Here is a 27,466-nt window from a genome sequence, read left to right as displayed (position 1 = left end):
CACCTTGCTTCATTTGACAGGCCACAGCTCGCAGACACACACACACCCTGTTGACAAGCCCTCACCTGGATCTCTGGTCACTTCCCTGGGGGGGATCAGGGAAGGTGCAGGGGTGCGTCTGACAGGTGACCCAGTTCACTGAGGGGTTTCTCGTCCTCTGCTTTCTGGAGAGTGTGGCATTTTGTGTTTTGTCACTCGGAGCTGAGGTCATGAGACGGCTGGATGTTTTACGAGGATACTTCCACTCTTTACGTCTCTTTATGCCTGTTAGGACTCAGTCAGACCTCTACGTGATACACGTGTTCCTGAAATCTGTGAACATCTATGAAGGTGCTTTCTACCTGAAGCTACATGTATACACATCCAGTTGAAGCTCTTCCAGCTCTAACCCAGGTGCTTGGCCACCTCCGTCCAGCGTGAGGTGCTCCACCCCTGGGGGCGTCGTCTGCGCGGGACCAACTTGATGTCCCGCGTGTAGAAGTCCTGAGGGGAGTTGATCCTGAACGGAGACACTCTGGGGAACAACACGCTCCTGAGGACGGCCAAAGGCAGGTCAGGGGCGTCCCGAGGCGTGCTGTCCCACCTGGTGCTGTACTGGGGCGGCCCTCTGCCCCTGCTGTCCCTCCACAGCCTCACAACGTCCCGGAGGTCAATCACTGACCTGGACTCGTCCAGCTTCAGCTCGTGCCTCCCCACATAAGACCCGTCCTGACTGGACAAGAGGCACTTTGTGTGGTACTTGCTCGCCATGACTTTGGGGGGGGCAGGCTTGATGTGGGGAATACCTTTCAAGGCCTCCCACTCTCTCATCTTCTTGTCTATAAGACTCTGAAAGCACAAACAGAGGAGGTGATGTTAGAAATCTGAAATCCTGAATTCAGGTATTTGTGTGATATCGTATTTTACTGACTCACAACGTACCGTTTTGTCGACCACATTCAGTTTGGCCATGGCAACAAGGTCCCTGTACAAAACCCGAGCTTGACTCATCCCCTCCATTTCTTTCTTCTTCTCTGCCTCCCACATGAATCTTCTCAGATACCTACACACACACACACACACACAAGTCGTGGTTTGAGCAAACTGAAACTCTTTTTGACTTTGATTTTGCCGTGAAGTGTTCCTCCAGCTTTGTTACCTGCCCACGTCTCTGTGGGACCAGACGCGAGCCAGATCCAGAGCTGTGTGTCCCATGTCGTCCTGGGCCAACACATCTGCATCGGCCTGCACCAGGATCTCCACGCAGTCCATGAGGCCTTCTGCGGCGGCCAGGTGCAGCGGGGTCAGCCCTGTGTCTGTGGTTCTGATCATAATGACAAAAAAACATTGTTATTATCTTATTTGTGGCTAATCAATGACTTCTTATTCCCTCTATTCTACATCTCTGAGGAACATTTCATAAAATAAGGCTCCTACAGATGGATGTCGGCCTCGTTCTCCATGAGGCATCTGAGACAGGCGGCGGCGTTGTGAAAGTTGGCGGAGGACATGACCAGGTGGACGGGCCGGCGCCCCAGAGGATCGCCGTTGTCCAGCCTGTCCAGCATGGAGCGCACCAGGCGCTGGAGAGTAGCCAGCTGGCCGTAGAGGCAGGCCATGTGGAGCTCCGACAGACCCTGGAGGAGAGAGCACACAGAGAGAGAGAGAGAGAGAGAGAGAGAGAGAGAGAGAGAGAGAGAGAGAGAGAGAGAGAGAGAGTCGTCTCAGTGTCGTCTTCTAATTCATCTGTTAAACCTTTTTACCTCCATGAGCTCACACTGAGTCAATCTGCCTCTGAGCACAGACCAGTAAGAGGCCGATAATGACCCATAGGCTTTTCCCACAGATCCTAACCAACGCACAGGTAGAACTGATGAGAGGACGTCTTCATTCAAATGTATGGTGTCGGCTGCAAGTGTGTAACATTTGACAAGTCGACAACAGAAGCTACTGTTCTGTTTAAAGCTGATCTTAATTGAATTATGTTAATTGTTCCTAGGTGATGACGTCAGCAACCTGATTGGATGTGGAGTTCATCTGTGTCTGGGAGCTATAAACTGTTTGTGGGACTACAATTGTGGGTCTGTCACATTTGATCCTCTTCGTTAACGTGCAACTATTAGAAAGAGGCGTGAAGCTGTTGTTCAACTGATCTAAACACATTAACACAACAAGTTTTGTTTGCAGCATCTGTGTTTTTGAAACAATGGAACGACAAAATGGGATTTCCCGGTCAGTTGTAAATGCAGCTTCAGGTTTGTTTTGAATGCAGTGAAAGAGGAAGTGATTCCTCTCCAGCCAATCAGCTGCCACCTGAAGATCTGAGCACACCTGCTCTTCAAGGGGCTGAGCACCTCTTTGTCTGTTTCAAAGCTGAGAATTCAAAGTTATTCTTCGTATTAGTTTTGGAAGCATCCTCAGTTTCCCTGACTTTAACACAGTCTTCATCAAACTGTGATGCCGTGTAGCTGGCGGTGTGCGGTGTGTAGCAGGGGTTGTGTAGCAAGCGGTGTGCGGTGTGTACCTGTGAGCTGTCAGTGAGATCCAGCACCCGTGACCGGCCTCTGGCAGCAACAGCAGCCGGGTACAAGCGTCTGTCCCGCGGGAAGCGTCGGGCAACTTCCCTGCTGACAGAACGGTGTAGAAACCGACTGTTAATACTTCATACGACCATTAAAACCTTCAGTATGAGGCACAAGACGCGTTCTGTGGTAAGTTCACTTTTAAATAAGCTCAAATTCACTGCTTTAAAAGTCCGGCGCTAGTTTCTGTTAATACTGTTAATATAATATAGATATATCGTCTCGTATATAAAGTAAATATAAAAAACACGTCGTTTACCTTTTCCCTCGAGGTTTTCCGTGTTTCTTGTTAGGTTCCATGATTGCCGTGGCAACACAGGCTCCCCCCCCATCCCCTCGCAGTGCACGAGCAGATATCCCAATAGTTTCGTCACGTGGGAGTAAAAGCCCACAACACGAGTCAAAGTACCGATGGATGATTTTACTTAACTTGAAAAGTCAGTATAGTACCATTAAAGTTAGAAAGTATCATGGTTAGATGCATCAAAGGCAAAGAGATCGTGGGTTATACATCAAAGGGAAACCTACACCAGCTGTGTTTGAGAATCCTTTGAAGTACTATAAAGACACGTATAGGCACGAGCAGAGTATTGAGAGGCACTGTGTAGTGGTGGTAGTGTACATTGATGTTGGTTACCACCGACCTATAAACCAAAGGAGAACCAAAGGAGAACCAACAAAGGAGAAAAAGACGTATGATTGCAAGCCTTTCCTTTGTTCTTCGTCTTTGTTCATCAGTCTGAAATGGCCAGTTGGATAAACCTGAAAATAAAGCCCCACCTCGTTGATCTAATGTGTTCAGTAACGTGTGTTTTACATTTTTGAGTCTGTACCAGATTGTGACAGACACTTCATATCCCCGTACCTCACGCTCTCCTCCTCCATCTTTGCCGGTGCCTGTATCCTCGGTATTGACGCTTGCGTTGGTAAAGCGGATCAATCTCGTAGCCTCGCTGCATGCGGAGGCCGGGCAGGAGCGTTTGTTTTCCAAGGCCGGGAGGTTGAGTGCTCATGTTCTCTGTGTCGGTGTGGCTGAGGGTCGATGGGCTCATGGAGGATCAGGCCTCTCTGGTCACAGCTATTGACCCCTGACTGAACTGAGTGTGATGGAGGGCAATTGAGAGGGTGTATGTAGTCGGGTATATACAGTAAGTGCTTGTGACCTTTTGTATATTTAAAGAAATTGAACAGCTCTCTTTATTGTGTTTTATTGTTGTTATTCTTGTGGATATTTTGAAGTGAATATGTGTAACTTGTCTATTGTCTCCTTTGACTACTTCACTTCAATGGATTCTTTCCAACTGAGAGGTTAAAAGACCAATCAAGGAATAACTAGCAGAAAGAAACTTGTATTTATGAATTAGAAATATTCCCTAGCTAGTATTTTATTCCAGCCTTTAATTTGTGACTTTCCCCTTTTATTGTGTGTCCATCAGGCTCCAGTGGAGGTTCAAGGACGGGCCAGTGACCCCCAGCTTTCTGCTCCCAGCTCCAACCCCCCAGAGCCTTCGCCTCCATCACAACACGGCCACGCAGCCATGTCAGTGACTCATGCATGTGAGCGCACAGAAAGAGTGAGTCCATGTGTCAATGTGTGTGTGTGTGTGTGTGTGAGCATATGCACATTAGTGTGTACTCAGTGCTTTTATGTGTGTTTGTGGTTGTGAGTGTATGGGGGTCAATAGCAGGGGAAGAGCGTGGCCCCGCTGCGGCCTCGCTGGCTTCCTAAGACCTCGGTCACATGTCAGGCAGGTTGTACGCAGCCCTCGGTGTAGAGCTCTTTCATGTTTGATTTTCAGCACAAGTCCCATTAGGCCGACCTCCGACATGACCTCTTTCCTCTGACAGCTGTGTTTGTGTGTGTGTGTGTGTTGTGATTGTCCATGTACTGTCAATTGCGCTCTGCATGTGATTGTGTACTCTTTAAAAGCTCTGAAACCTTAAAAGCTTTCTGACGTGTGCCGGCCTGGTGCTCATTCACCAAGAAATCTACACAAGAGCAACTGTTTATGTGCGCTCTTGATTTTCATCTTTCCCTCTCTACGATGCACGTTACCAAAAAAACAACAACGATGAAACGTGCTTGTGTGTGTGTGTGTGTGTGTGCTTTAGCTCCAGCACATGCAGTCTGTGCTGTGCAGATTAGCGGCAGGACGATCAGAGCTGTCTAAACCTGCTTAGGGCGAGGATGAAAATGAGATCATGTCCCAGCATCCTCCTGGCGGGCACTCCCATTGGCCCCTTACATCATCCAATCGCACCCCATCTGTTTTTAATTGGCGGCACGATACGGGCTTCTGCCCGGCTAGTGGCACCTGACCAATTGCCCATCAGGTCACATTGCAAAGAGGGATAGAGATGCAGTCAGCTGTTCTCATGCATAGAAAATATCATTCATACGTGTTTTATAACTCGTTCTGTGTCAAATCTCATCCTGACATCAAGTGTTGATTATTTTCTTTATAGTTTGAACATTATTTATTTGTATATCAGCCTTTAAGGATGGTTAGAAGGATTACTACAAAATAGAGCCAAGCAAAAACAATCCTTTACCAGGATTTAGCTTCACAATAATGCTCGGTAGGTTTGGATGAAAGCACTTTGACTTCACTGTAAAATCAGCAATTCCTGAAAAGATTAAAATATAGAGGCAGAAATGGACGTATAACAAGAGGCAGGGGTGGATCCAAGGGTGGGGTCAAGGGGGAAAGTGCCCCTTTCCTGTGTGTAGTCTTCTTTTCTTCTTCTTTTAGCTACTTATTAACAATACTTATAATAAATATGATAATTTCTTTTGTTTTTGTTGCTTTTTTGAAAAAACACAATGTGTTTGAATAAGGAACAATTTAATATGTATGTAAATTGTGGCCCCTTAAGGCCCCTGATTTAAAAAAGTCAACTGTGGTGAAAGTTTTCTAGAAGAGAGCGAGGGAGAGATGAAGAGTTGAAAAAGTGAGAGAGTGGAGGAGAGAGAAGGAGATGATGAGGAGTAGATACCAGAGCAAACACACAGCCTCGATGTTCCTTCATATTTGATGATCCATCTTATAAGGACCCTTTGCCCCTGGGGCTTCTGAACTCTGCCTATGTGTAAGTGTGCTGATGCCCTCACCTCCTCCTCCTCTTATCCTCCTTTCCCTCCTTTCTTCCTCTGCTCCTCCTCGCCTCCCCAATCTCTCCGCCTCTCGCTCCGTCCCTCTTAGCTCCTCCTTCTCTTTCTTTATCCTGACTCCCTCCTCCTCCTCCTCCTCGCCCTCTCCACGCCTCATGCTCAGCCAGGCGGCAGCGCGCTAATGCACCATGGCACATTCTGCAGCTCCGAGTCACAATGCGACCAGGCTTTGCTCAGTGACCGCACGACGACCTCCCTCAGCATCATCGCTACATGCACACACACACACACACAACTACACACACACACATGTACACATGCACACACACAGGCCGCTGTGCTGCACCTACCAGGGCGAGTTTAGGATGGAGTCGAGGGGTCGGAGGGGTGTTCGGGGTGTGCGGATGGCAGAGGATGAAACAGGGTTCCAACGCTGATGGGTACGATCAGATCAAATGACAGGGAGATAAACTGCCTGCAGAGAAAGGTTAAAGCACAAGAGATGGCCTCTGTGAAGACATTCTGTGCCACACGTTAATTATCACTGTGTGTGTGTGTGTGTGTGTGTGTGTGTGTGTGTGTGTGTGTGTGTGTGTGTGTGTGTGTGTGTGTGTGTGTGTGTGTGTGTGTGTGTGTGTGTGTGTGTGTGTGTGTGTGTGTGTGTCTTGTAGAGCAGGAAATATGACAAATGTTTCTGTGACTCGATTATTCACCCAATCGTGTATGTGGCCTCTTATAGGAAAACTTATATGTTGCACCTGTTGATGATCAAACAGTTGAGCTAAAACCTTTGACATTTAAAGTTAGTGCCCCCCCCCCCAAAAAAAAAAAAAAAAAAAACAAATAACTGTGCTTTGCCTGATAACCTCCTCTGTTTTCTGGAGCTCATGTCTGAAAACAGGGTTTGATTCCTCCAGTCATCTCTCAGAATGGACTCTGGAAAAAGATCCGGACTCAGACGTGTTCACATCAACACTGTGGATTTTCTCAGTGGAGGTAGGTAGGAAGGAAAAGTTCTGGAAAATGTCCAGAGCCACTGACTCGGACATTTGAGTTCACGCACAACCCCCCCCCCCCCCCCCTTCAAGAAAATGTCCAAACTTCACTGCAGGCTTGAAAGCAGTGTCACAAACATGAGGAAGAGGAGGAAGAAGAGTTGTTTTCCAGCCCGTGTCCGTTGCTGCAGTCGTTTCCTTTTCCCTTCGCGGCCCCGGCTTCTCCGTCCCCCAGGTCCTGACCTGCATGCTGCCTTCACACCTTCCCATGATCCCCGGCTTTATTCTCCATATCCCTCAGACACATTCTTCTCAATTCTCACAGCTCAGCGGCAATGACCAGAGGGAAGGAGCGCGAGATACGATAGTGAGAAAAGGAGAGGGGAGGCCTGAAAGGTCAACGTGAGGAAGGTAGAGAGGAGAGGAGAAGAGACGTGTGCAAATCGTCCACGCTTGGGTGGAGATGTTCTCGAGCTCATGGCCGTCCTGTCCCTTTTTATTTATATGTGAATGGAGCTTATTCTCTACCAGGCTGCACATCTCTCCTCTGTCCAACCTGAGGGAGCGTCTGTCCATCTGTCCCCACATCGTCCTATCAGCTGCACCGCTGATGTCCTCTAATTCGTCCACTAATCTTTAACAATTGTTGCACAAACACAGATGCTCTGGATTAGATGTAGTGGACTTACTCTGATTACAAGTGAGAGCTAGTTTGGTGCAAGTTACATGATCGGCAGTGACGAACATCCTGAGAGAAAAAGGGTCACGGTTAACAAGAAGCACAATATGATACGCTTCTAATCTGTGGGATTAATTTAATAAATAATGTTTGAGCTACAAGCAGAGAATAAAAGACGACTCTCGCTCTGCAGACGTGTCCATGAGCAACCTGAGCTCAATCCAGACGGCAGAGGAATGAAAAATGTAATAATGTGCCAGAACACCGGCTCTGTTGAGTAACTGCAGAAGCAAGAATCCACTGAAAATTCTGTGGTTGGTGGAAAGTCAACATTTATTTTAATATAATTTCATATCACAGAACCTTCAAGGGTTTAAACATTGAAATGAATTGACATTAATGATTTATTATTATTTACTAATGTGGGTTTATAAGCTCTTATAGGGTTAAACACAAGGCAGATATATATTTCATCAAAATTTCCATACTAGGAAAGTTTGGCATTTTGTCCAGCGCCATCTTGGTTTTAGAAATAACTACAGAAACACAAATGCTTTATAAAATGTATTCTTCAAATGCCCACAATCTTTAATCAGGTATGACAGTTGCTGGACTTCTCCTTTAGCCACAATAAAAACCATGTATGAGCTTTTAATAAAAAATGAATTAATTGATATAATAATTTTCCTTCTATAATGACATTGTACTGGTGCTATCATTGCAGATTTAAGGCCCAGTGTCATTGATGGGAAGATGATGAGATCAGCTAATTTGAGTTTTTAGGCCATTTTGACTCATTCATAAGAGGATTAGTGGACACAGTGACACAGGAACATGGAAATTGAACCCCCGGCTGATAGTTGTCTGTCACATTGTTCGTCTTTAACCAAAGCGTGGTTAAGAAATAGATAAAAATCATTAGAGCAACATCTTCTGTTCTCGTTGAAAGTGTCTCCAGAGCTCCAGGGAATATCTTTTTTTTTTTTTCTCACGTGAACCTTCTTGACCGTGACCTCTGAATCTTTCCGGTTCAGCCGCCGCGTGATCTCACACTCTGCTTGTGTGTAAAGCTGCAAAGATCAACTGCTCGGCGACACCATTAACAAGGTGGAATCTACATGCACTTCATCCGGGCCCCAGTGTTCCCAGTCGGAGGATCGCGCTCCGACAGCAGCACGGATCGTTTGCACTGTTAACCTGCAGCATGAGCACGAAGCAACTTAAAGGCAACCGCCAAGACACGCGATTCGTTGCGTGTGTGCGTGAGTGTGTGCGTGTGTGTGTATGTGATTGCTTTCTCTTACACTCATGTGTGTTGCCACTGACACTGTGACCCTTCCTAACATGGTGGTTTTCTCCTCCTCTATCCAGGTCACGGAGCATCGGCTCCTCCTGGTTCATCAGCGGGGCATCGCTTCACAAAACCCATTGTTCCCCTGACACGCATCCCAATTATATTCATAAAATCTGGAGTGGGTAGAGATGACATGACGCAGAAATGCAAATGCAAGCGGGACAGCGATACCACAACAGCTTTGGGACAGTCGGCCACTTTATAAACGTGCGCACACTCTGCCTAGATAAACAAGATCCAATGGGAAGGAAAACACACACACACACACACACACACTCTCTCTCTCTAGTGTAAATGCTGTTTTTTGCCCGAGGATTTATATCTATTCAATCAAAGTGCTTGTATTTTGCTCATTTCGCGAAGCCGGGGATCTGGAATTAGGCCAAAATAAACACGGCGAGGGGAGAGGAGGGCGGAGGGAGATTTGTCTTCGGGACAGATGGATGGATAGGAAGCTGATCTGATGACCTAATCCTAAAAAAAAAAACACTAACATTGTTCCGACAGTTACTTTGGCCTCCGGAGACGCACGGCGCAGCAGCCACAATCACCTAATTACCACCTTTAATAATTCAGCGGTGCGGCAGCTACATGCAGAGACACTGAAATCCATTTGGAGCGACAGGACTAAAAGGATGTAGCCTCATCGCCCGTGTACAACATGATCGCTGTATTATTGATGGATGAGTGTTTTATCAACTGACACTGGAATAGACCTAAACTTAACCCTGAAGAGATAATGTTCTAATGCACAGGTAAATCAGAACAAATGAATATAATAGGGAATTCATTTATTGTTTTTTTGGGGGGAAGTGCTGAAGCCTGGACACGTGCATATATCTTATTTTATATATATATAATAGTTAATTTGTTTGAGAATCCTGAGTGAAGTAAATGTACTTCAAAAAATACCTTTTATTCAAGTTTTTGTTGGTCTCAAGGGAAAACATCCATCTCTTCAGGGAAGAAACTAAAAATTCTGACTCGTCACCTTTGACAGCCGAGCGTTTGTGACATTATGGGGTTGATTATGAAAAGGGTTCATAAGTTCAGGAGGTTGTGGAGGAGTTCTCCATCCAGCAGACGTAACCACAAAACAGTGGTGGAGTTAAAAAACGTTGTTCGAGTGTCAGGCTGCGGAGCAACGAGGACACAAAGTTCAAACTAAGTTCTTCAACTGGAAAAAAAGGAAAGAGGAGATGAACTTAGTCACAATGAAAACCGGCAAAAGCAAATGATCAGTGCAGTTTGATTTGTAATAGAGAGTTTTTATAGATATTAACTGATCTGCAGCAGCTAGAAGGTTTATTTGTGGTTGTTGCTTTTTCTGGTTATTCACACACCTTTTTGTTTCTTTTACCTCAAAGTGGACAAACTAAAAACCCTTCGATAGAATGTTGAACATGTTTCTGTCCTTCGTGTTCATCGGTTTTATATTGAACAGTCATAAAATGAAAATAAATGAAAAATTCAATTAGTTTGTAGCGAATTAAGCTTTTTTCCCCCGTCCTGTTAGCACAAGTTCTATAGATATTTATTTAATTCCAGATGTGAGACTTGGTGTAAGGATGTGTGATGGGTCAAGGAAGATCTGTGAATCTGGAGCAGGGGGAGGATTCCAGGATTTTGTTCCACTTTGTTAATCATTTGTTTTCCCAGGGAGTAATTCATGGATTGATGAAAACATTCTGAAGCATTTAAGAGGACTGATATCTATGAGTGTGGTGCAGCTTGATTTCTGTGGACTGTAGGGTGGAGGGGACGTTCTTGTCTTTTTGCTGTTCAGTCATTTCATCTGAGCTTTGTTCTGCTGGAAACGGATGTTTTCTATATCTGGAATTTACTGAAAGACTCTAAACTGCCTCTTCAACTGAACGATTATCTCTGTGTGAATCACATTTAACATGACTCACCGTTTATATAAAAATATGAATTAGATCAGCCTTAAAGCGAAAATAATTGCCTCTAATGTGAAAAACCCTCTCAGACACTGTAACCACAGCTTGTCTCGTGTTACTCCCCCCCTCACACATACCTATAGGTCTGAGTGTGTGTGTGTGTGTGTGTTTCAGCCCAGTGTGTGTGATCCTCACCTCCCCTGGCGTCCCCCACAGTGTCCACACCGAGGTCTGCCACCCTTCCCCGTCCGGCTCCTCTTACCGGGGGTCCCGGCGTCGGGGGGGCACAGAGAAGCGGATGATGATGCTGTCTGGCATGTTTGGGCTCTCTCTCAGTTCTCAGCCTGCACGAGGGCACCTGCTGGGCTGAGTGTATTGTGTTCGCACAACTCGAGTGTGTGTGTGTGTCTTTGTATCTGTGACAACACCACACATGTTTTTTAACACGTCCACACATCTCCATGTGTTTCCCTGTTGTCACACTCGTATATACATTAATATCAGTTGCAACATGTGGTGTTGGTCCATATGGCTTTTGAAGACAGGGTGTGTTTGTGTGTGTTTTATAGACCTTCGTGTGCTCACGTGTGTCCGTCTCCTCTTCTGTGTGTGTCTGTCTTCTTGTTTGTGTGTTCGAACGCCCTCAGGGTGAGAGATGTGACCCACAAACGAGGCCGTGAGCATGCTCAGTGCCTCCTCCCGTATCCAGGGCGAGGGCACCTCCAGATGCTTGACCCGCAGACGCCTTTCACAACCCTGATCCAAGTGTGAATAAGAAGTCTGGGCACGAGAAGTCAGGGTTAGATCACACCCCCGACCTGAGTCTGGCTCCTCAGCCTCTCAGGTGTCGTCACACCTCAGATTATTCTCATGTGTGGAGATCAGAAAAGATCCTGAGAGGCTGTTTCCGTCAAATCAAAAGAACAGAGACAGAGACTATTGTTGTCGTCTTCTCTGTTAACGTTTCAGAGTGTTGAAACCCCCCCCCCCAGCCCGAGAAACGTAGAGGTGCAGCTATATCCCGAGAAGCTTCCGTATGAACACATCTCCACACACATGGATATGAACAGAGAAGATCTAATGTGACATGTTGCATGACATCATGGAAGGAGATGTATATATAATTAATGCACTAACACACACACACACACACACACACACACACACACACACACACACACACGAATATTGTATTGTGAGTCATGGAGGAAACTGGAGTTTACTGCAGTTTAGAATGGAAAACAATATTTGCATTGTTGACAAAGCTGATTTGGCTGTTTTTAGTTTTTCATTTGTGAAAACCAGAAGGAAGCTCGGAGAGTTCACGCCTCCTCCAACGCTCTGTTACTCGTTTATCTGGATCCGTTCCAAGATGTACTGGGTCATGCCCCCCCACCCCACCCCCAGCCCCCCAACATAATATCCTATGACCTCAGCAAATTATAGTCGGTCTCTGGTCAAGGGGAAATGTAATCGTGTTGTGTTTTTGGTGAACTGTTGTTTTAACATGACCTTAATTGGTCTTTTAAACAAACTGAACACCTGCAGTTATGGTTGTATCTAAAGATCCGACCCTAGAATAAGTTGGGTAAGAAATATTTGCAGCAAAACTTGCATGAAAGTAAACATATTTTGATAAATGTATATTTCAGCTTCATCTCTGGATAGCGTGAGGACACATATTCAACCAGCGACTGCCAGACATAATTCTGCTGCACATTCCCGTCAGTAGCGGCTCAATTTGACCACATCTTAGTGATCTGCAGACGTCAGCACCTTCCTCCTCCTCCTCCCCATGTACCTGTTCTCCTCCGGGTCCCTGCACCCGTCAGCAGCTGCCGAGGAGCCTTTTTATATCCGTGCGGCGCGAGAGGAAATGACATCTCACCTCCAACGCACAGCCGACAACACAGGCTTTTAAAAACCTCCCCCGGTCCGTCCCTCGGCCTCGTCCTCCGACATTACACCTGAGAGCCGGAGAGCCTCCCTGCTCTGCTCCGACCTAATGGGCTGGAGGGGGGGGGGGGCGACGACAATCTCTCATCTTTTATCTCTATTTTCTTTCCTCCTCTGCATCTCTGTCTCCCCCTATTTTTGGTTTAATGTCCCTGGAGGGAGCCTCTGAAAATGAAAAAAAAAAACGTTTATTCCTTTATAATTCGACAAATATCAGAGTTCTGGAGCCTTTGGAACCAAACGTCCTTTTCAGTGTAAATGCAAGAGGCGAAAAACATCACGATTAAAAATTCTGGGTCACTAAACCATAGCTAATGTGAGAATCATACATTCTGTGGGAAGATATCGACTGGTTCACTTCCCTTTGCTCCTTACTCTCAACCTGACTAACACAACTGAAGGCCTAAACCAGGCCTTCAGTTGACGATGAATCAGCCTCTGGGCGTTCTCACTTCTCCATATCCACATGCAGACTCTGTTTAGCCTAAAACTAATTTTTAGGGCTCTAGTATTTTGCTGTTGGACCGATCGCTGACTCCTGGTTGCAGCGGGGGTCAAGCTGAAGGGAGCTGGTCTGCAGATCGACCTGTATCTTCGATCTGTAAAGGGTGAACGCTCTCTGGACTTGCATCAGGCCTTCCTCTTCCTCTACCTCACTGTCCCGGGCAGCAGACGTTGACCTTGGACGACCCGGGTCTAGGGACGCAGGGAGAAGCTCCTCCTAGGCCTCCACACTGCAGCCAGAGAAAGTGAGTATCTCTGCGTTCTTTCCCGCTGAGCGGCAGAGATCAGCATCATTAGCCGACTCGGCTCAGTGGAAGACATCACGAAAGAGATCTCATGATGGACGATAGTGGGACTGAAAGCTCCGAGCCAGGGACGTTTGCCCGCGGGACACGGAGCAGCAGCAGCACCTCGGGAGTCAGTCCGGCTTCGTGGTCTGAGGTTGGAGGACGAGGAACCAGCCCCCCCAAGCCACCCCCCCAAGCCAACCCCCCCCTCACATTCTTAAAACATCTGCGGGCTGAGGTGACCTGGCAGAGCTGGATGTGTTTTGCTGCCTGGCACATGAGCGATCTGAGAACACAGAGCTATTTTCTGCTGATGTTAATTTGCTCTGTGCTCGGGCCCCGGTTCACAGCTCGGTCAGCCGGCCCTGATACTATATTCCCGTTTGTTTCAGTAAAGGTTCTCCCGTCACATCGCATTTAGGTCGAGATGCCTGTGAACTGTGAATGCACTGCGCGCTGGGACCCCGGCCACGCTGAGGCTTCTGGGTCCTGGGCTCCGTCGCTTTTCAGGGCAGATCCCCTACCCCCCCCTCCTCCTCCATGCTGAGGGAGTTGTGAATAATTTCTAAGTTGTCCTGTGTATGATGAGGCAGCTGAATGAAAAGCATAGAAAAAATTGAAATTCATTATTGTACCTGTTTTCTTTGACTGTAATTTGTGCTCGAGGAGGGAAACGTGAAGCTTTTGTCTTTTTAAATCCCTCTCGACCAAACAGCCTCTGAAAAGGTTTCAATATTTTATTAATTAATAAAATATTAACAAGCTGCGGCAGGCTATGAAATGTAACTTAATATTTTCTACAATTTTAGAAGAAATACTTTTTAAAAGCAAATTGATGGAAGTGAATATCTGGATATAAAAAAACATGTATTTTTATAATGTAAATTTCTAAAATTAAACAAATAGGTGGTGTAAATTATAATACTTGCAATTTTGAATACAATGCAATTTTTAAATAAATAAAACTACACTAAATTGCAGGGCTATCATGACACAGTGTTATATTTGTTATATATTAAAATAGTACCTTGTGAGTCCAGTAGCAGCAGCAGCAGGAGACGTGTGTGTTCTGAGGACAGCAGCCGAGTGTCCTGTCTTTATACGGATCCTCCTCACTGACCGCTCGCCCTCCTGTTTGCTCTGATTTCATAAATAATTCATCACACAGGCAGAGCCACACGCTAATTGGTGCCTTTTCATTATTATCGTTCCTGTTCACGTCCTTATTGTCATTATTCCCAGCTCGATTAAATACAAAATTAAATTATTGTGAGAGAGAATAAAAAAATAGACCCGAGTTAACCCTCTTGTTAGTTTCAAAAACAAATACAGGGAAATTAATTTCAAATCTAACCGCAGTAAATATTAATTTGTGCAATAGCTCAATTTATTTGGAAATGATTTTATGCCAATATTTCAATCTAGAGGAGAAGTGATTCCATAGCTGTTGAAATAAAACATTTATAGAGCTATGATAACAAATCAATTTATTGATTTTATGTTTGTTTTTCTATTTAAGAAAACAAAACTAGAAATGATGTCATTCTAATCATCACATAAGGCAGCAGCAGGGTTGTATTATTCCCACATATTGTACTAATTTAAATGTTTTTATCATATTAATGTAGCTGTCACTGCAGGGACACACACAACAGTCGCCCTTACGGCTGCATTAGTGTGTGTTGTCTCTGTATGTGTATTAGTGTGTGTGTTTGTGTGTGCAACAGCCAGGAGGTGAGTGTGTGCCTTACAGTGAAGCGTTAAACGAACGTTAATACGTGGTGAGGCAGAATCCAAACATAATTAGGTCACATTAAGTTCATGACTCAGTAGATATTTTTCCTCGATGTAGTTTTTTGGTGATTTCTCAGATTTCATCGCTGTGTTTCCAGATATGAATTCAAGTAAATGTTAAGATTAAAACATGATTTGAAGCTACATTTAAAATTGATACAGAACATATAGATTTTTTTAGACATTGAACAATGGAAACATTCAACTATATATTTTTAGGCATGAGCGGACATATCCAGGATTCTAGAGCTAGTACTTCAAACTCATTCTGGAGGATTTAATTATATTCTAGAGAGTATTGTTATACATGTATACTTTTACATTACTTGTACTTTATATTTAATTTTATTTATTTATCCCATTAATTATTTAATAGTATTGGTTTCATTATTATTGTTCATTGGATTCCTTATTTTTCTTTAGTATAATAATTGTGCTTTGTAAACACGTGTGAGTGATCTGCCAATAGAAGTCTTTGAAAGTGATTACTGCTCAGTTCAATTCTAGAGGTTGTTATGAAAGAGAATGGTTTGCTCCAGATTATTCTAGGCTGGTTAAATATTTTACTCGATCTTCTGAGTATTCCACGATAGAGTTGAGTGAAATTCTGAGTATTAACATCATAGAGAGACGTATAATCCATCCGTCCATTATCTGTACCGTCCTCTGAGGGTCGCGGGGGGGGGGGGGGGGGGCTGGAGCCAATCCTAGCTCAGTCTGTATGAGAGGCAGAGCACAAGTCAGTTGAATACACAACCTGAGCTTTAGTTTATATGAGCGCTCTGAATCTGTTGGTCTCCACTGCTCTGGTTCACCTCTGGATGCTCTGGTGAATTCCATGTGTTTTCAATGTGCTGGAGAAAAACCTTTGAAATGGTCGAGAACCGTCGCTGCTCTACAGTTTGTGTCCTCACGTTCTAAAATGCACCTGCAGCTATGAAAAAAAAAATAATAATCGGTCTCCCTTTCCCTCTTCCTACTCCTCCTCCTCCTCCTCCTCTTCCTCATCCTCCTCTTCATCCTCCTCATCCTCCCCTTCCCCCTCTTCCCCCTCTTCCTCCTCCTCATCCTCCCCTTTCCCCTCTTCCTCCTCTTCCCCCTCTTCCCCCTCTTCCTCCTCTTCCTCCTCCTCCTCCTCCTCCTCTTCCTCCTCTTCCTCCTCCTCCTCTTCCTCCTCATCCTCCCCCTCCAGTTGTTCGGCAGCGGCGGTGACAGGCAGTTGCCATGGCAACAGAAGCAGATGTTTCAGGGGATTCTCCTGTGTGATGGGATGTGAACTCTTGACCTCTGCCTTTTTTAGAAAAAAAAAACAAACAGAGAACTGGCAGTAATGGATATGGATTTATGAGTGTGCGGGCTGAAGCTGCGTTGCCTCTAACGCACCATATGCCAGTGTTTGCATTTTTTATGATGCGCGGCCGACTCGGCTGAACAATCGACTTCGCTCTCGGGCTCTGGGGCTTTTGCAGCCGCGCACACACGATGTATGTTGAAACTATGAAGGATAAACTGTGTGTCCAACTCCTCTGTGCATAACCGGGGTTGATATATCAGCAGCCGTGCATCTTTTATAAGCAACAGGTCCCAGAAACCGGGACAAATCTCACCGCGGCAGGATTTAATAGCGGTGATGTTGTGTACGTTAAATAGTGTAAAGCTCCGAACCGACCGTGGAGCTGATTTGACAGACCAGGATGCGTATATGCATTAATGGCTCGGAGTATAAGGGTGAGTCACAGTGATGCTACAGTAACCAGCGGGGCCTGATTCTCCACCGGGGCCTGATTCTGTTCGCTCCTTACAGGCTGCCGGCTCGATGCTCTACACACACACACATGTAGCTGACCAGCTGCTCTCACATGGCCGTCCCTCACGGTGCAGCGTTGATGTCACAATGTTCTGCAGAAGACCAACACTGTGTTCCTTCATGCAACGAGTGAAATGTGTTGTTAATGTGGCCTCAGGCTGGACTATAATGAAGTAATACTTTTATATATATATATATTTTATCATCTTAAAAGGATGGTTTGTGGTGTTGGTATTGAGGTCAATGTTTTTCCTACAGAAAAGGTTCAATCCTATTCAGAACGTTTTAATACCAGTCATAGACCTTGGAACTTTTCTTCTGCTAGAAAAAACGTTATTGTAGAAATATTTCCTCCATACAAACCATCTGCTCCTATATCAGAAGCAACGTACAGTAAAGTGTGCTGGTGTCCTGGCTTCATACAGACAGAAATCCTCCGACCTGAGACTCTTCCCTCACTTCTCTGCAGATGGAAATCACTCTTGATGGAAAACAAACAGACACTCGGATCATGTTTCTTTATTTTCGCTGCTCGATGTTTCCGGGTTTTGCTCCAGAGCAAAGGTTTTGTTTCATGTTGTGAATCTTTGTGGATTCAAGTTGTTTCCAAATGTCTCCAAAGCTGCCGCAGTTAATCTTGTAACCACAGTCCAGTGAATTCATCTGATCCTGCTGGGGTCTGAAGGGGGGTTTCTTAAATCTGCCTTCTACAGACATAATGCATCAGATCCATGGGAGGCTCAAATTTGACCTCTGCATCATGTAAAGAAACAAACTTAAATGTGTGTTTAGTTAAAACAAGTTTTTATCATGTGGATAAAATGTTAAGATGCTTGTAACCACTTTTTACAAACGGCAATAGTCTCCTGTCTTTGTTGGTGTCCTTTTTTTTTTTCAGGAACTCACCCACACTGTAAAAGGCCTTGTTTCAAATCTTAAAATGGTCCAGCGTCTTCTGGAGTTTTCTGCAGACTCCTTGACCTGAGCAGGAGACAGATTGTCCCTCCAACACTGACTTCATTATACATACACAATCAATCTTTAATCTGCTCATCACCTCCCTCCTGCCTCCTCTGTCAGGCCCATCAAAGTTTCATCGGGGTAATCGAGATAAAACCAAAATGGAATAACTAGGTCTTCCATTTTAATCCCGGAGGAAAAGTGGCAAGGTGGCAGAGAAGCTTTTCTACCTAAATGTACTGCAAACGGGCAAGGAAGTGTTTTCCAATAGAATATTCTACAGGAGAGAGAGTGTGTGTGTCTGTGTGTGTGTGTCTGTGTTTGTGTGTGTGTGCGTCTGTCCGGGATGTCAGGAGTTAAGTCTGTCCTGTACAAACCTGGACACAGTGTACTAACACACTGTGGACCTTGTTCTTTTTTTACATCGCCAGATTAAGAAAGTGGGAAAGTTCAGACGAGGTTAAAATAGTCTTTTGTTCTTTCGCAGCAGCTGACATGAAAGTGTGTGTGTGTGTGTCTGTGTGTGTGTGTGTGTGTAGTAATAAGCTTGTACCCCATGTAATTCCCTGCTAGTTCATCATATGAAGCTTTTTTTTCTTCTCCGTCTTATATAATGTAGCTCACATGAAGCCAATGCGGGGGGGGGGGCATTTAAGGATTTTGTGGATTAGACTCCGTGTGTGTGTCTGTCTGTGTCTGTCTGTGTGAGAGAGAACACACAAGAAGAGACGGCGTATAGAGCGGAGAAGGATACAAAAAAATCTTTTAAAAAACTAAACAGCATAATGCAAATATAATATGAATGGCCCAGGGGTGTATGTTCATGCATGCTTGGTTCTATAAAAGAGCAAAACACAGAGTACAGACAGTACAGACTGTACAGACAGCGAGTCCGCCACTAGAGTGCGCTCCTCTCCTGTGAACTTTTGACCCCCCCGCTGCCGGCCAATCAGACGACATCACATCTGTTATTACGTGTGTTCCGGCTTTGATTAATTAGCTGAATGCGACTTCACAAACTGACTCCATGAGCGTCCGCAGGAGGACAGAGAGAGGGTGGGGGGGAGGGGGGGCAGCAAACGTTAGAGAGCGAGACGTGATCCAAATTGACAAAGTATGAAACAGAGGAGAAGGAGAGAGATGGGAGCGTGGGAGGAGACGGAGGAGAGGAGCTGACAGGAGCTGTAATAGATGTGAATGTGTTCGCTCGACGCAGCTCGACATGTTGCTCTGACTGTGTGGATTTAAACGCACAGCAGCTTCCTGTCCCTCAGCGCTGACTCCAGATCTGTGAATATATATCTTCTGCTGCTTCCAACCTCTTTTTATATCTGTTTATCATCGGTGGGTGAACAGGTCTGAAGGGTCCAGAGGGTCCAGAGGGTGAGGAAGCCCCTGGGCCCAAATACATTCTGTGGGTGACTGAAAGCATTTCTTGTAGGAATGTCAATCAAAAGTCTAAAAAGAGACAAACAAACCATTTTACAGAGATGTAAACAAAGATGCTAAAGGATTATAGAAACCATAAAATACACAAGGAGACACAAAATTATAATAAAAAGACAAAAGGTGGATACAAATCTGCCACAAGGCTTCGCTCTTCCCCCTGTTTCCCCCCCTCGTCCTGCCCTTGTTCCCTTTTACTTCCGGCCGGTTCTCAGCTGTCAACCGTCTGCCACCATGAGCTGATCTGAGACCACAACTGTTCGTCATCCCCTCTTCTTGCGTCCCGACCTTCAGCTGAACTCGCCTCACAGCTCCCGGGCCACAGAGACCGAGAAGCAAAGATGTCGGGTGAAGAAGCGACAGATTTCACTTCTCCACGTCGGACGTCTGTACTTCTCGAATCTCCCGAACTCGTCTTGCACCTCTAGGTCTGGGTTTCGAGAAACATGTCGGATTGTTTGTGATTCTTTCCTCATAATTCATAAGATTTTCAACGTGGGTCCAGGCTCAGGATGTTGCTTGTGTCCACATCATGTTGAGGAATGAAATATATTTGTCGGACGTTCCAGATGAGAGGCTCCGGTCTTTTGCACATTGTTAAAAATACAATGTTTTATTCATGCTGCGAGTTACAAAGCATGTTGCTCTCATGTCAAAGAGCTCTCCTCAGATATCGCACTGAATAAATAAAACCTATATGTGTATATATATATTCTTTTAGTTAGCAGTCCCATGTGGAGGATGTCTTGTGATGTCTCTGTTAAAAAGAATAGCAGCGTCGTGATGATTCTCTGTGGAGGCTTCATATCTCATTCTGCCATAAGAGGAAAGATAAACACGTGAAAGATCAAAGGCAGAACGACTGCTGCAGAGTTAAAACTGATGTTTATGAATAAAAACTGATTTTAAATGAGTTCAAATTAGTTATCACCCTCAGAATAAGACGTAACGTAAATAGAAGAGGAAGTTGTCAGCTTTAAGTTTGAGTGCAGCCGCTGTTCTTTCCCCTCCACTCATTTAGCTTCCTTACTGTGTGCCACGCTGGATACCAATGCTGTGACTTTGATTTGCAACACGCTCTGACAGCTGCTCGCACAGGACGCGATCAGCCAATCGCCTCGGCCGCCGCCAGCCTCTCGGCCAATGGGACGGCGCGGGCCCCTCGGGGGGGTGTGTCTCATTAGCTAGATTCCAGGACCTGGCTCTGGCCCACCGGACGCACTCAGCCAGAAAGGATGCAGTCCAGAGGGGGATTCATCATCTGCAGCGTCCTCTCCTCTTCCTCTTCCTCCGCTCGCTCTCGCTCTCTCTCCTCTACCTCGCTCTCTCTCCTCTACCTCTTCAGGAGCAGAGGAGGCGAGGGAGTAAAACACATGGAAGCATACAACTGCCGCTATAAGGTTTATACATGTTTTAAAGTTTAACCAGAAGCATATGTTATATTAAAGAAAATATCCCTAATCATTATTTCCTTAGTGACAAGTCAATGCTTGCTCCAGAATCAAGTTCGGTCCGATCTCGTTCCCGGCCGCCTCTTCACCCAGTCAGGAACACTTTGTTCTTTCGTGGCCCTCCCTTGCACCACAGCTATTTTGGGCACAGACCAGATAATCTGTGTTTCTATACTTTCAGAATAAACCCCTGATATACATCCGTCCTCAGAATCATGTCCAGATGGCTTTTTACCAGGCAGTGGGTGGTTTACATAACGGTGGGCGATCTATTTCCGAAAGGTCTAATGTTATCTAAATGTCCCCCCTGGGAGGTGGCCGAGGTGGAAAAGGTGGGGGGGGTCTGGGGGCCAGTTCGTGAACTTCTCATGGTCCATCAGGTTCAATATAAGTCCTCGCCCTGGAGGGACCGGTGCTGACCTTTGCAGGATCATGCAGACGCCTACCTGTCCTTGTCACCGGACGCCACCTCGGCGAGCGACTCCCTGAGCGGTGACGTCTCCGGGTTCGTCTCCTCAACCATCGGCTAAACGTGATTCGCCAAAAATGACTTTGGAAGTCAGAATAATGCACAGCGAGAAAAGATAGAAGGGTTTTACATCCCTGGGGTTTTGAAAAGGTAATGGATCTTTTATTTTAAGATCAGAGCAAATAGGTGTCTGGCTTTCTGGGGGGGGGGGGCTGCAGGACATCTATCCTTTTATCTATGCCGCTTATCCTTTGGCGGGGTTCACCGTGGACATGTCATCTGAACTAAAATCCATTTACAACAACTTAATATCATCGACTTTTAGAACCGGGGGTGGATTCAGAGGTGGCAGATGAAATCTGATTGGCTCATGAAGGAAGCGATTTTTGAATGAGGAACTCTGTATGAATGTTGAACATAATTCGGCCCCTCTTTGTAAACTGTGGCCCCTTTATGGTCCCTGATAGAAATCATATGTTCTTATGTTGTTATCTTTTGTCAAAAGCCCCAAAAGAAGACGAATAATACATTTTAATCAGTGATTTAAAAGATTTAACTGGTTCAATCAAAGCTCGATTCACTGTCAATTTACATGGAAGAGAAGCTGATTTCATGTTGCAGTGAATCAGTGTCAAACATAATCATGTTGTATTTTTGTTTTCAGGATGGCGACCACCAGCCAGCGTTTCCTCACAATGGCCTCGAATTATCGGTAATTAAACTCCCTCTTTTCCCACCGTGCACGCAAATGCACAATCAGAAGATGATTTATCGTAAACTAGCGCCGGACTGCCATGCTAATTAGGATGTGTCAGAAATAAACCTGGAGTATTAAAGCCACTTGAATATTAATGGAGGTGTTAAAGCAGAATCACATTTATTTCCTTCCTGGGTCAAGTACTGAAAAGAAAAAAACATTGGTGGAAAGACCATTATTCAAATGAGAGTGCACAGGCCTTAATAAAAATCAGCCCTACCATTAACTTCGGTTTTAACACAGCCCAGTAATTTGGTTTCGAACATTTGTGGACATGATTGACTGAGCTGCTCCTGTCTATTGTGGTGCATGTAAATGAGGCCCCATCCATATTTCCCAAAAAGCCTGATTCAGGACCTTAAAAGGCTCCAAATAAAGATAAATTAGGGTTAGCGTGTTGCCTTAATCTGAACTAATGCCGGCAAAAACCCGAATGAGTGGCCCAGAGTGGTTTCATCGCTCCCTGTTTGCACCGCTCAGTGTCACGGGGCTGATGTGGAGCAAGGATTCACCTTTACCCCACCGATAGTGGTGGTTTTCAGCTTTTTAGTTTTTATGAATGTCCTTGAATGAAAAAGAAAAAAGCGTGCAATCGCTTTTTGGGCTCACAGGTCAGTTAAAATACATGTTTTACATTCTTCTACTTTTTGATTTCCACATCCCTAAACCGGTCCGACCTTGGTTTTAAAAACATTCAGATCATCGGTTCACCTCGCCCGGGGTTAAGAAATGTGTTTTTCCTTTTGTAAGAGACATCTGAAACCAAACTTATTAAAAAATTCTCATTATGATTTTTGAATAAGAAAACATCTATTCTGTACGTTCTTGTTCCAAATACTTAATTCGAGTCATAAACTGATCGACCGCCACCTCTAATGAAAGGACCATGTTTTTAATGCAGTATTCATTTGAAAGCAGGAGTTGGAGAATTTGCGAAGATGTTGACGTGAACTTTGATTCCGATGAGACTCGTGCATCAGCTCATCTTTCTCCAAGCAAATGTTCCAATATTATTTATTTTGTGCCAAAGCATAAAACTAACAAAAGGTGGAATTACAAAGTTTTGTGCCTCGGACACTACGAAGATAGTTAACTAAGCTAGTGGTATATCTGTCTAGTGAGCGAGATAGATAGATAGATAGATAGATAGATAGATAGATAGATGATAGATATACGACTAGGTTAGCTATGCAGTGTATTACTGTATATAAAGATCAGTGTATATATATAAATTAAGCCAAAATTATCCCGGATTACACAACCGCCCCAAAAAGTCAAGCCAAAGCATCTCAATCACCGCCTAGTGGCTGGATGCAGTGTAGGTCATAAATCCTGCCTCCTCCATGTTATGGGATGGGACATGGACCAAACTAAAAAGTCAGAGATGGTTTCTGTCATTTACTGACTCATGATTGGTCGTTCACGTGGACCTCGCTACCACAGCTTCATCCCACAATCGCTACAGTGCAAAGTCGGGATCCTATTGAACAAGATGGCGACGTTCATATCCTGAATATTGCGGGTTCGTTTCTGCAGTTAACAGTTTTTGTTTTGCATTTAAAAATATTTTTTTAAACTAAACCATCAATAGCAAAGTATTTGTGATCAATGTTTGAAAAAATCCAAGCTTATAGTAAATAAATCACATGTTGTGATGCAATAAATGAGCTTTTTGATGTTAAATCTATGGATTTAAAAACTAAAAAGACTGATTCGTATCTTTTGTGTTGGATACCTGATATGTTTAAAACATTACGCTGAAACGTATGAAAAAAATTCCGTCTGCATCAGCTGCAATTTGTCTGGCCCGACTCTTTGAAAGCGGTCCCACCCTGCAGAGATGATCAGAGGAGCAGGGATCCATCTCCACACAACAGCCTCTCATCTCGCCTCTGAAGGCGGCTCACACTGAATGGACAGATTAAAAAACATTGCTGCCATGTTAGGTACAGACCAGCACTCACACTCCATAATTATTAGCCTGATGATTGCACACGAGTGTTTTTGGATGTTGCATCTGGCTCGGCTGATGATGGAAGTTGTTGTATGTTTCCAGCCGCATCCCCCCCCCCCCCCCCCCCCCCGGCTGTCAAAAATGGCATTCTGAGAAAGCTGTACTCCTCTCATCAAGAGTCATAATTTACTTGTCAAAGCAGGAGTCCTCTCAGCGGGCGGGAGGCCCCCTGCGGTTCTAATTGCGAGATGGTTGGCTTCTCCTGAAATGCCTCCAGTCAAGACGGGGCCCGGCTCGTCTGGCTTTGTGTGCTCTTCCTTTTCAAAGCAGCCATTTATACGGAAAATTGTGGTTTTTAGAAGGAATATGAATTTGACTTGCTTCACTATACTTTCACCATCAACTCCCTGTCATCAGTGACTTTCAACACCGCGGTGCACTGTCGTCTCTAGTCTGACACAAGGTCTCCATCTTGTGGAGGAAATGAGAAAGTCAGTCGTGTTCTGCTGTGGATCCAGATCAGGGAACAGATACTTTCTTTCTTTAATATTGTGATATTTTCAAACATTTTCATTTGTTTCTTATAGAATAATTCAGTGATCTTGATTAAAAATCGTAATCTTGCATATTTAGGGGACAGATATTTATTTATTTTTTATGTGGGGACAGATGGCCCTCAGCACACGTCTGCACTCATTCTAGTTTATTTATGTTTAATGGAAAAATAGGTAGAAGTGACTCACTAAACTAATTGTGTACTTTTACATGCAGTACTTTTATTTGTAATGTGAAGTAGTTACACTGTTGGGTTTACACTTTATATGGAGGCCTGAGTCCTTCTGTAGCAGCCGCAGGTTCGATTCCCACCCAACCCCTTTATTGCGTGACTTCCCCAAATCAAAAGAAAACCATTAAAAGTATTTTAATCATTTCATTTATTAGAAGACATCTCAACTTGAATTTGTGTTGACATGATAAATTAATTAGGTTGTGTTGCAGATCTACACCAAACACTGCCCCCTGCTGTTGGAAGCCACTATGCCCTCCATCTTCTCAAACAGCCCCTCGGTCTCAGGGTTTGTTCTCTTACTGGTCAGCACGTGAAACCTGCCGCCACATTTCTCCACGAGGCCCGTCAGCTCCCCGCTCCTCAGGATGTGCTGCTCCGCGCTCACCCCTAAAGTTTCCCCCCACGTGAACACCACCAGGGTGCGCTGCCAGATCCCTTCCCCGAGCGAACCCATGTCCTCCTCCACAGCTCTCCTGTACTTCCTCGTGCAGGCCAGGAAGACGGGCATGAGCAGGAGGACCACGTGAGGTCCCGGGTGACACCAGGACACGCCATCCAGGAGGCTCTTCTTTAGGTTTGTTGGGTCCGGCCCATCCCGCCACCTCAAACCCAGCGGCTCGGCCACCGCCAGGCGTCTCCCGGCTGTCTGACCTCTCCAGGACCTGAAGGTGGAGCCGTCTGGTTTGGGCTCTTCTCCACCCAGGATGGTGACTCCGGCTGGGCAGCGAGAGGACCAGGACTCCCCCAGCACCAGCACCCTCAGACGCATCCCAGGAGGGGCTGTGCTGTTGTGACTCAATGACCTCTGACCCTGGATGACCTGTTTCCTTTCCAGGCCTCTTTCCTCTCCATTCTCTCCTCCTCTTCCTCTCATCCCTTCCTTTTCCTCACTGGTCTCTGTCTCTTCTAGTGTTTCATGGTGACTGTTATCGCTCTCTGCAGCTGACTGTGTTGTTTTCATCCTTTGATCCTCCCTTTCCTTTGTGTTCTCTCCTTGAATCACCGCTCTGACCTTTGCCTTTTGCTCGCTGACCTCTCGGCACATCACAAAGACGTTGTTCTCCGAACTCTCGACCGCAGCTTGACCGCCCTCGAAGTTCCTTTCGTGCAACTCCACCTCTCTCGCTTCAAGCTCCACTTCCCACTTGCTCCACTTTCTAAGCGCCGTCTTCAGATTCGTCTCTTTTCTGTTCAGCTCGTCTTTCAGCAGAGCCAAACCTCTTCCCATCTCGGAGAGCTGCTGAGCTGTAGAGTCCACGTGCTCGTTCTGCGTCTGCAGCTCGGACTTCCAGCTGATCAGCTCCCGCTCCTCCTTGTTTAGGTGGTGCTCTCTCTCTTTCAGCTCCTTCCCTTGGTCTCTAAGACGCTGTACGTTCTTCTGGAGATCTTGGCCGTGGCTGCTCAGCTCTTGCTGTTTGACCTCCAGAGCTCGGAGCAAACTTTCTATCTCCCGCTCCTTTCTCTCGATGGTCTGAGTTCTCAGTTTCACTCCCAGCTCGTATTGATCCCGCTCTTTTCGGTGCGTCTCAAGATTCACTTCCTGTTTTCGAAGCTCTTCCTCTTTCGCAGCCAATTCAAGTCGTCTCTTGCTCAACTCGTCCTCATTTCTCCTCGTGTCCTCTTCTCTTTCCTCGACCTCCCTTTCCCTTTTCAACAATTTGTCTTGCATCTCCTCTTCCTTAATTCTCCACTCACTTTCTCTCTCCATCATCTGTCTCTCGAGCTGCTCTCTCACCTCCATCTCTGTCTCGTATCCCCTATGATGTCTCCTCACCTCTTCTTCCTTCTCCCTCCTCAGCTCCTCGTACTTAAATTTGAAATTCTCCGCCTCCTTTCTCATCTTCTCGCTTTGCTCTCCAGACGAGCCACGGCCTCGTCCTTGTCCTTGGATATCGATTCTACGCTCTCGTCTCTTCGTGCGATCTCCTTTTCATATTCCTGAATCATGCTCATCATCTCCTCCTCCATCTTGCCTGTGAGATTCTTCAGCTCTGACTTCGTTTGCTCGATCGTGAGCTTCAGCTGGACGAGCTCCTTCTCGTTGCCTCCATCCTTTAGCCTCAAATGCTCGAGCTTCTCCTCTTTCTCCTGCAGCTTCTCCATCACCTCCTCCACCTCCCTCTGTCTCTCTGCAAGAAGACTCTGTGTTTCTGTTAGTTCCTCTGTCTTCTTCTCGAGCGCCTCCTCTTTCTCCTGCAGCCTCTCCATCACCTCCTCCAACTCCCTGTGTCTCTGTGCAAGAAGACTCTGTGTTTCTGTTAGCTCCTCTGTCTTCTTCTCGAGCGCCTCCTCTTTCTCCTGCAGCTTCTCCATCACCTCCTCCACCTCCCTCTGTCTCTGTGCAAGAAGACTCTGTGTTTCTGTTAGCTCCTCGGTCTTCTTCTCGAGCGCCTCCTCTTTCTCCTGCAGCTTCTCCATCACCTCCTCCACCTCCCTCTGTCCTCTGTGCAAGAAGACTCTGTGTTTCTGTTAGCTCCTCTGTCTTCTTCTCGAGCGCCTCCTCTTTCTCCTGCAGCTTCTCCATCACCTCCTCCACCTCCCTCTGTCTCAGTGCAAGAAGACTCTGTGTTTCTGTTAGCTCCTCTGTCTTCTTCTCGAGCGCCTCCTCTTTCTCCTGCAGCCTCTCGATCACCTCCTCCACCTCCCAGTGTCTCTCTGCTAGAAGACTCTGTGTTTCTGTTAGCTCCTCGGT

At 45.7% G+C, this 27,466-nt stretch overlaps 2 protein-coding genes across 2 annotated transcripts in view; both read right to left on the bottom strand.

Annotated features, from left to right (window-relative positions):
* Positions 1-61: 61 nt before the first annotated feature.
* ankrd53 (ankyrin repeat domain 53) lies at positions 62-21,327 on the bottom strand. Its single transcript, XM_053416689.1, has 7 exons — positions 21,251-21,327; positions 2,504-2,603; positions 1,417-1,616; positions 1,139-1,303; positions 922-1,042; positions 390-828; positions 62-201 (listed from the first exon to the last, which is right to left on the bottom strand). The coding sequence occupies exons 1-7, from the start codon at positions 21,325-21,327 to the stop codon at positions 62-64; spliced, it is 1,242 nt and encodes a 413-aa protein (XP_053272664.1).
* A 3,575-nt stretch (positions 21,328-24,902) lies between these two features.
* LOC128430584 (trichohyalin-like) overlaps positions 24,903-27,466 on the bottom strand; it is a 6,106-nt gene continuing 3,542 nt past the window's right edge. The window contains 3 exon segments of the mRNA XM_053416687.1: positions 24,903-26,631; positions 26,634-27,217; positions 27,219-27,460. Coding sequence (XP_053272662.1) covers positions 24,986-26,631; positions 26,634-27,217; positions 27,219-27,460 — 2,472 coding nt within the window. The 3' untranslated portion in view covers positions 24,903-24,985.

Source organism: Pleuronectes platessa, chromosome 23 (assembly GCF_947347685.1).
Source record: "Pleuronectes platessa chromosome 23, fPlePla1.1, whole genome shotgun sequence".
Classification (NCBI taxonomy): Eukaryota; Metazoa; Chordata; class Actinopteri; order Pleuronectiformes; family Pleuronectidae; genus Pleuronectes; species Pleuronectes platessa.
This window is presented reverse-complemented; position numbering and strand designations above follow the sequence as displayed.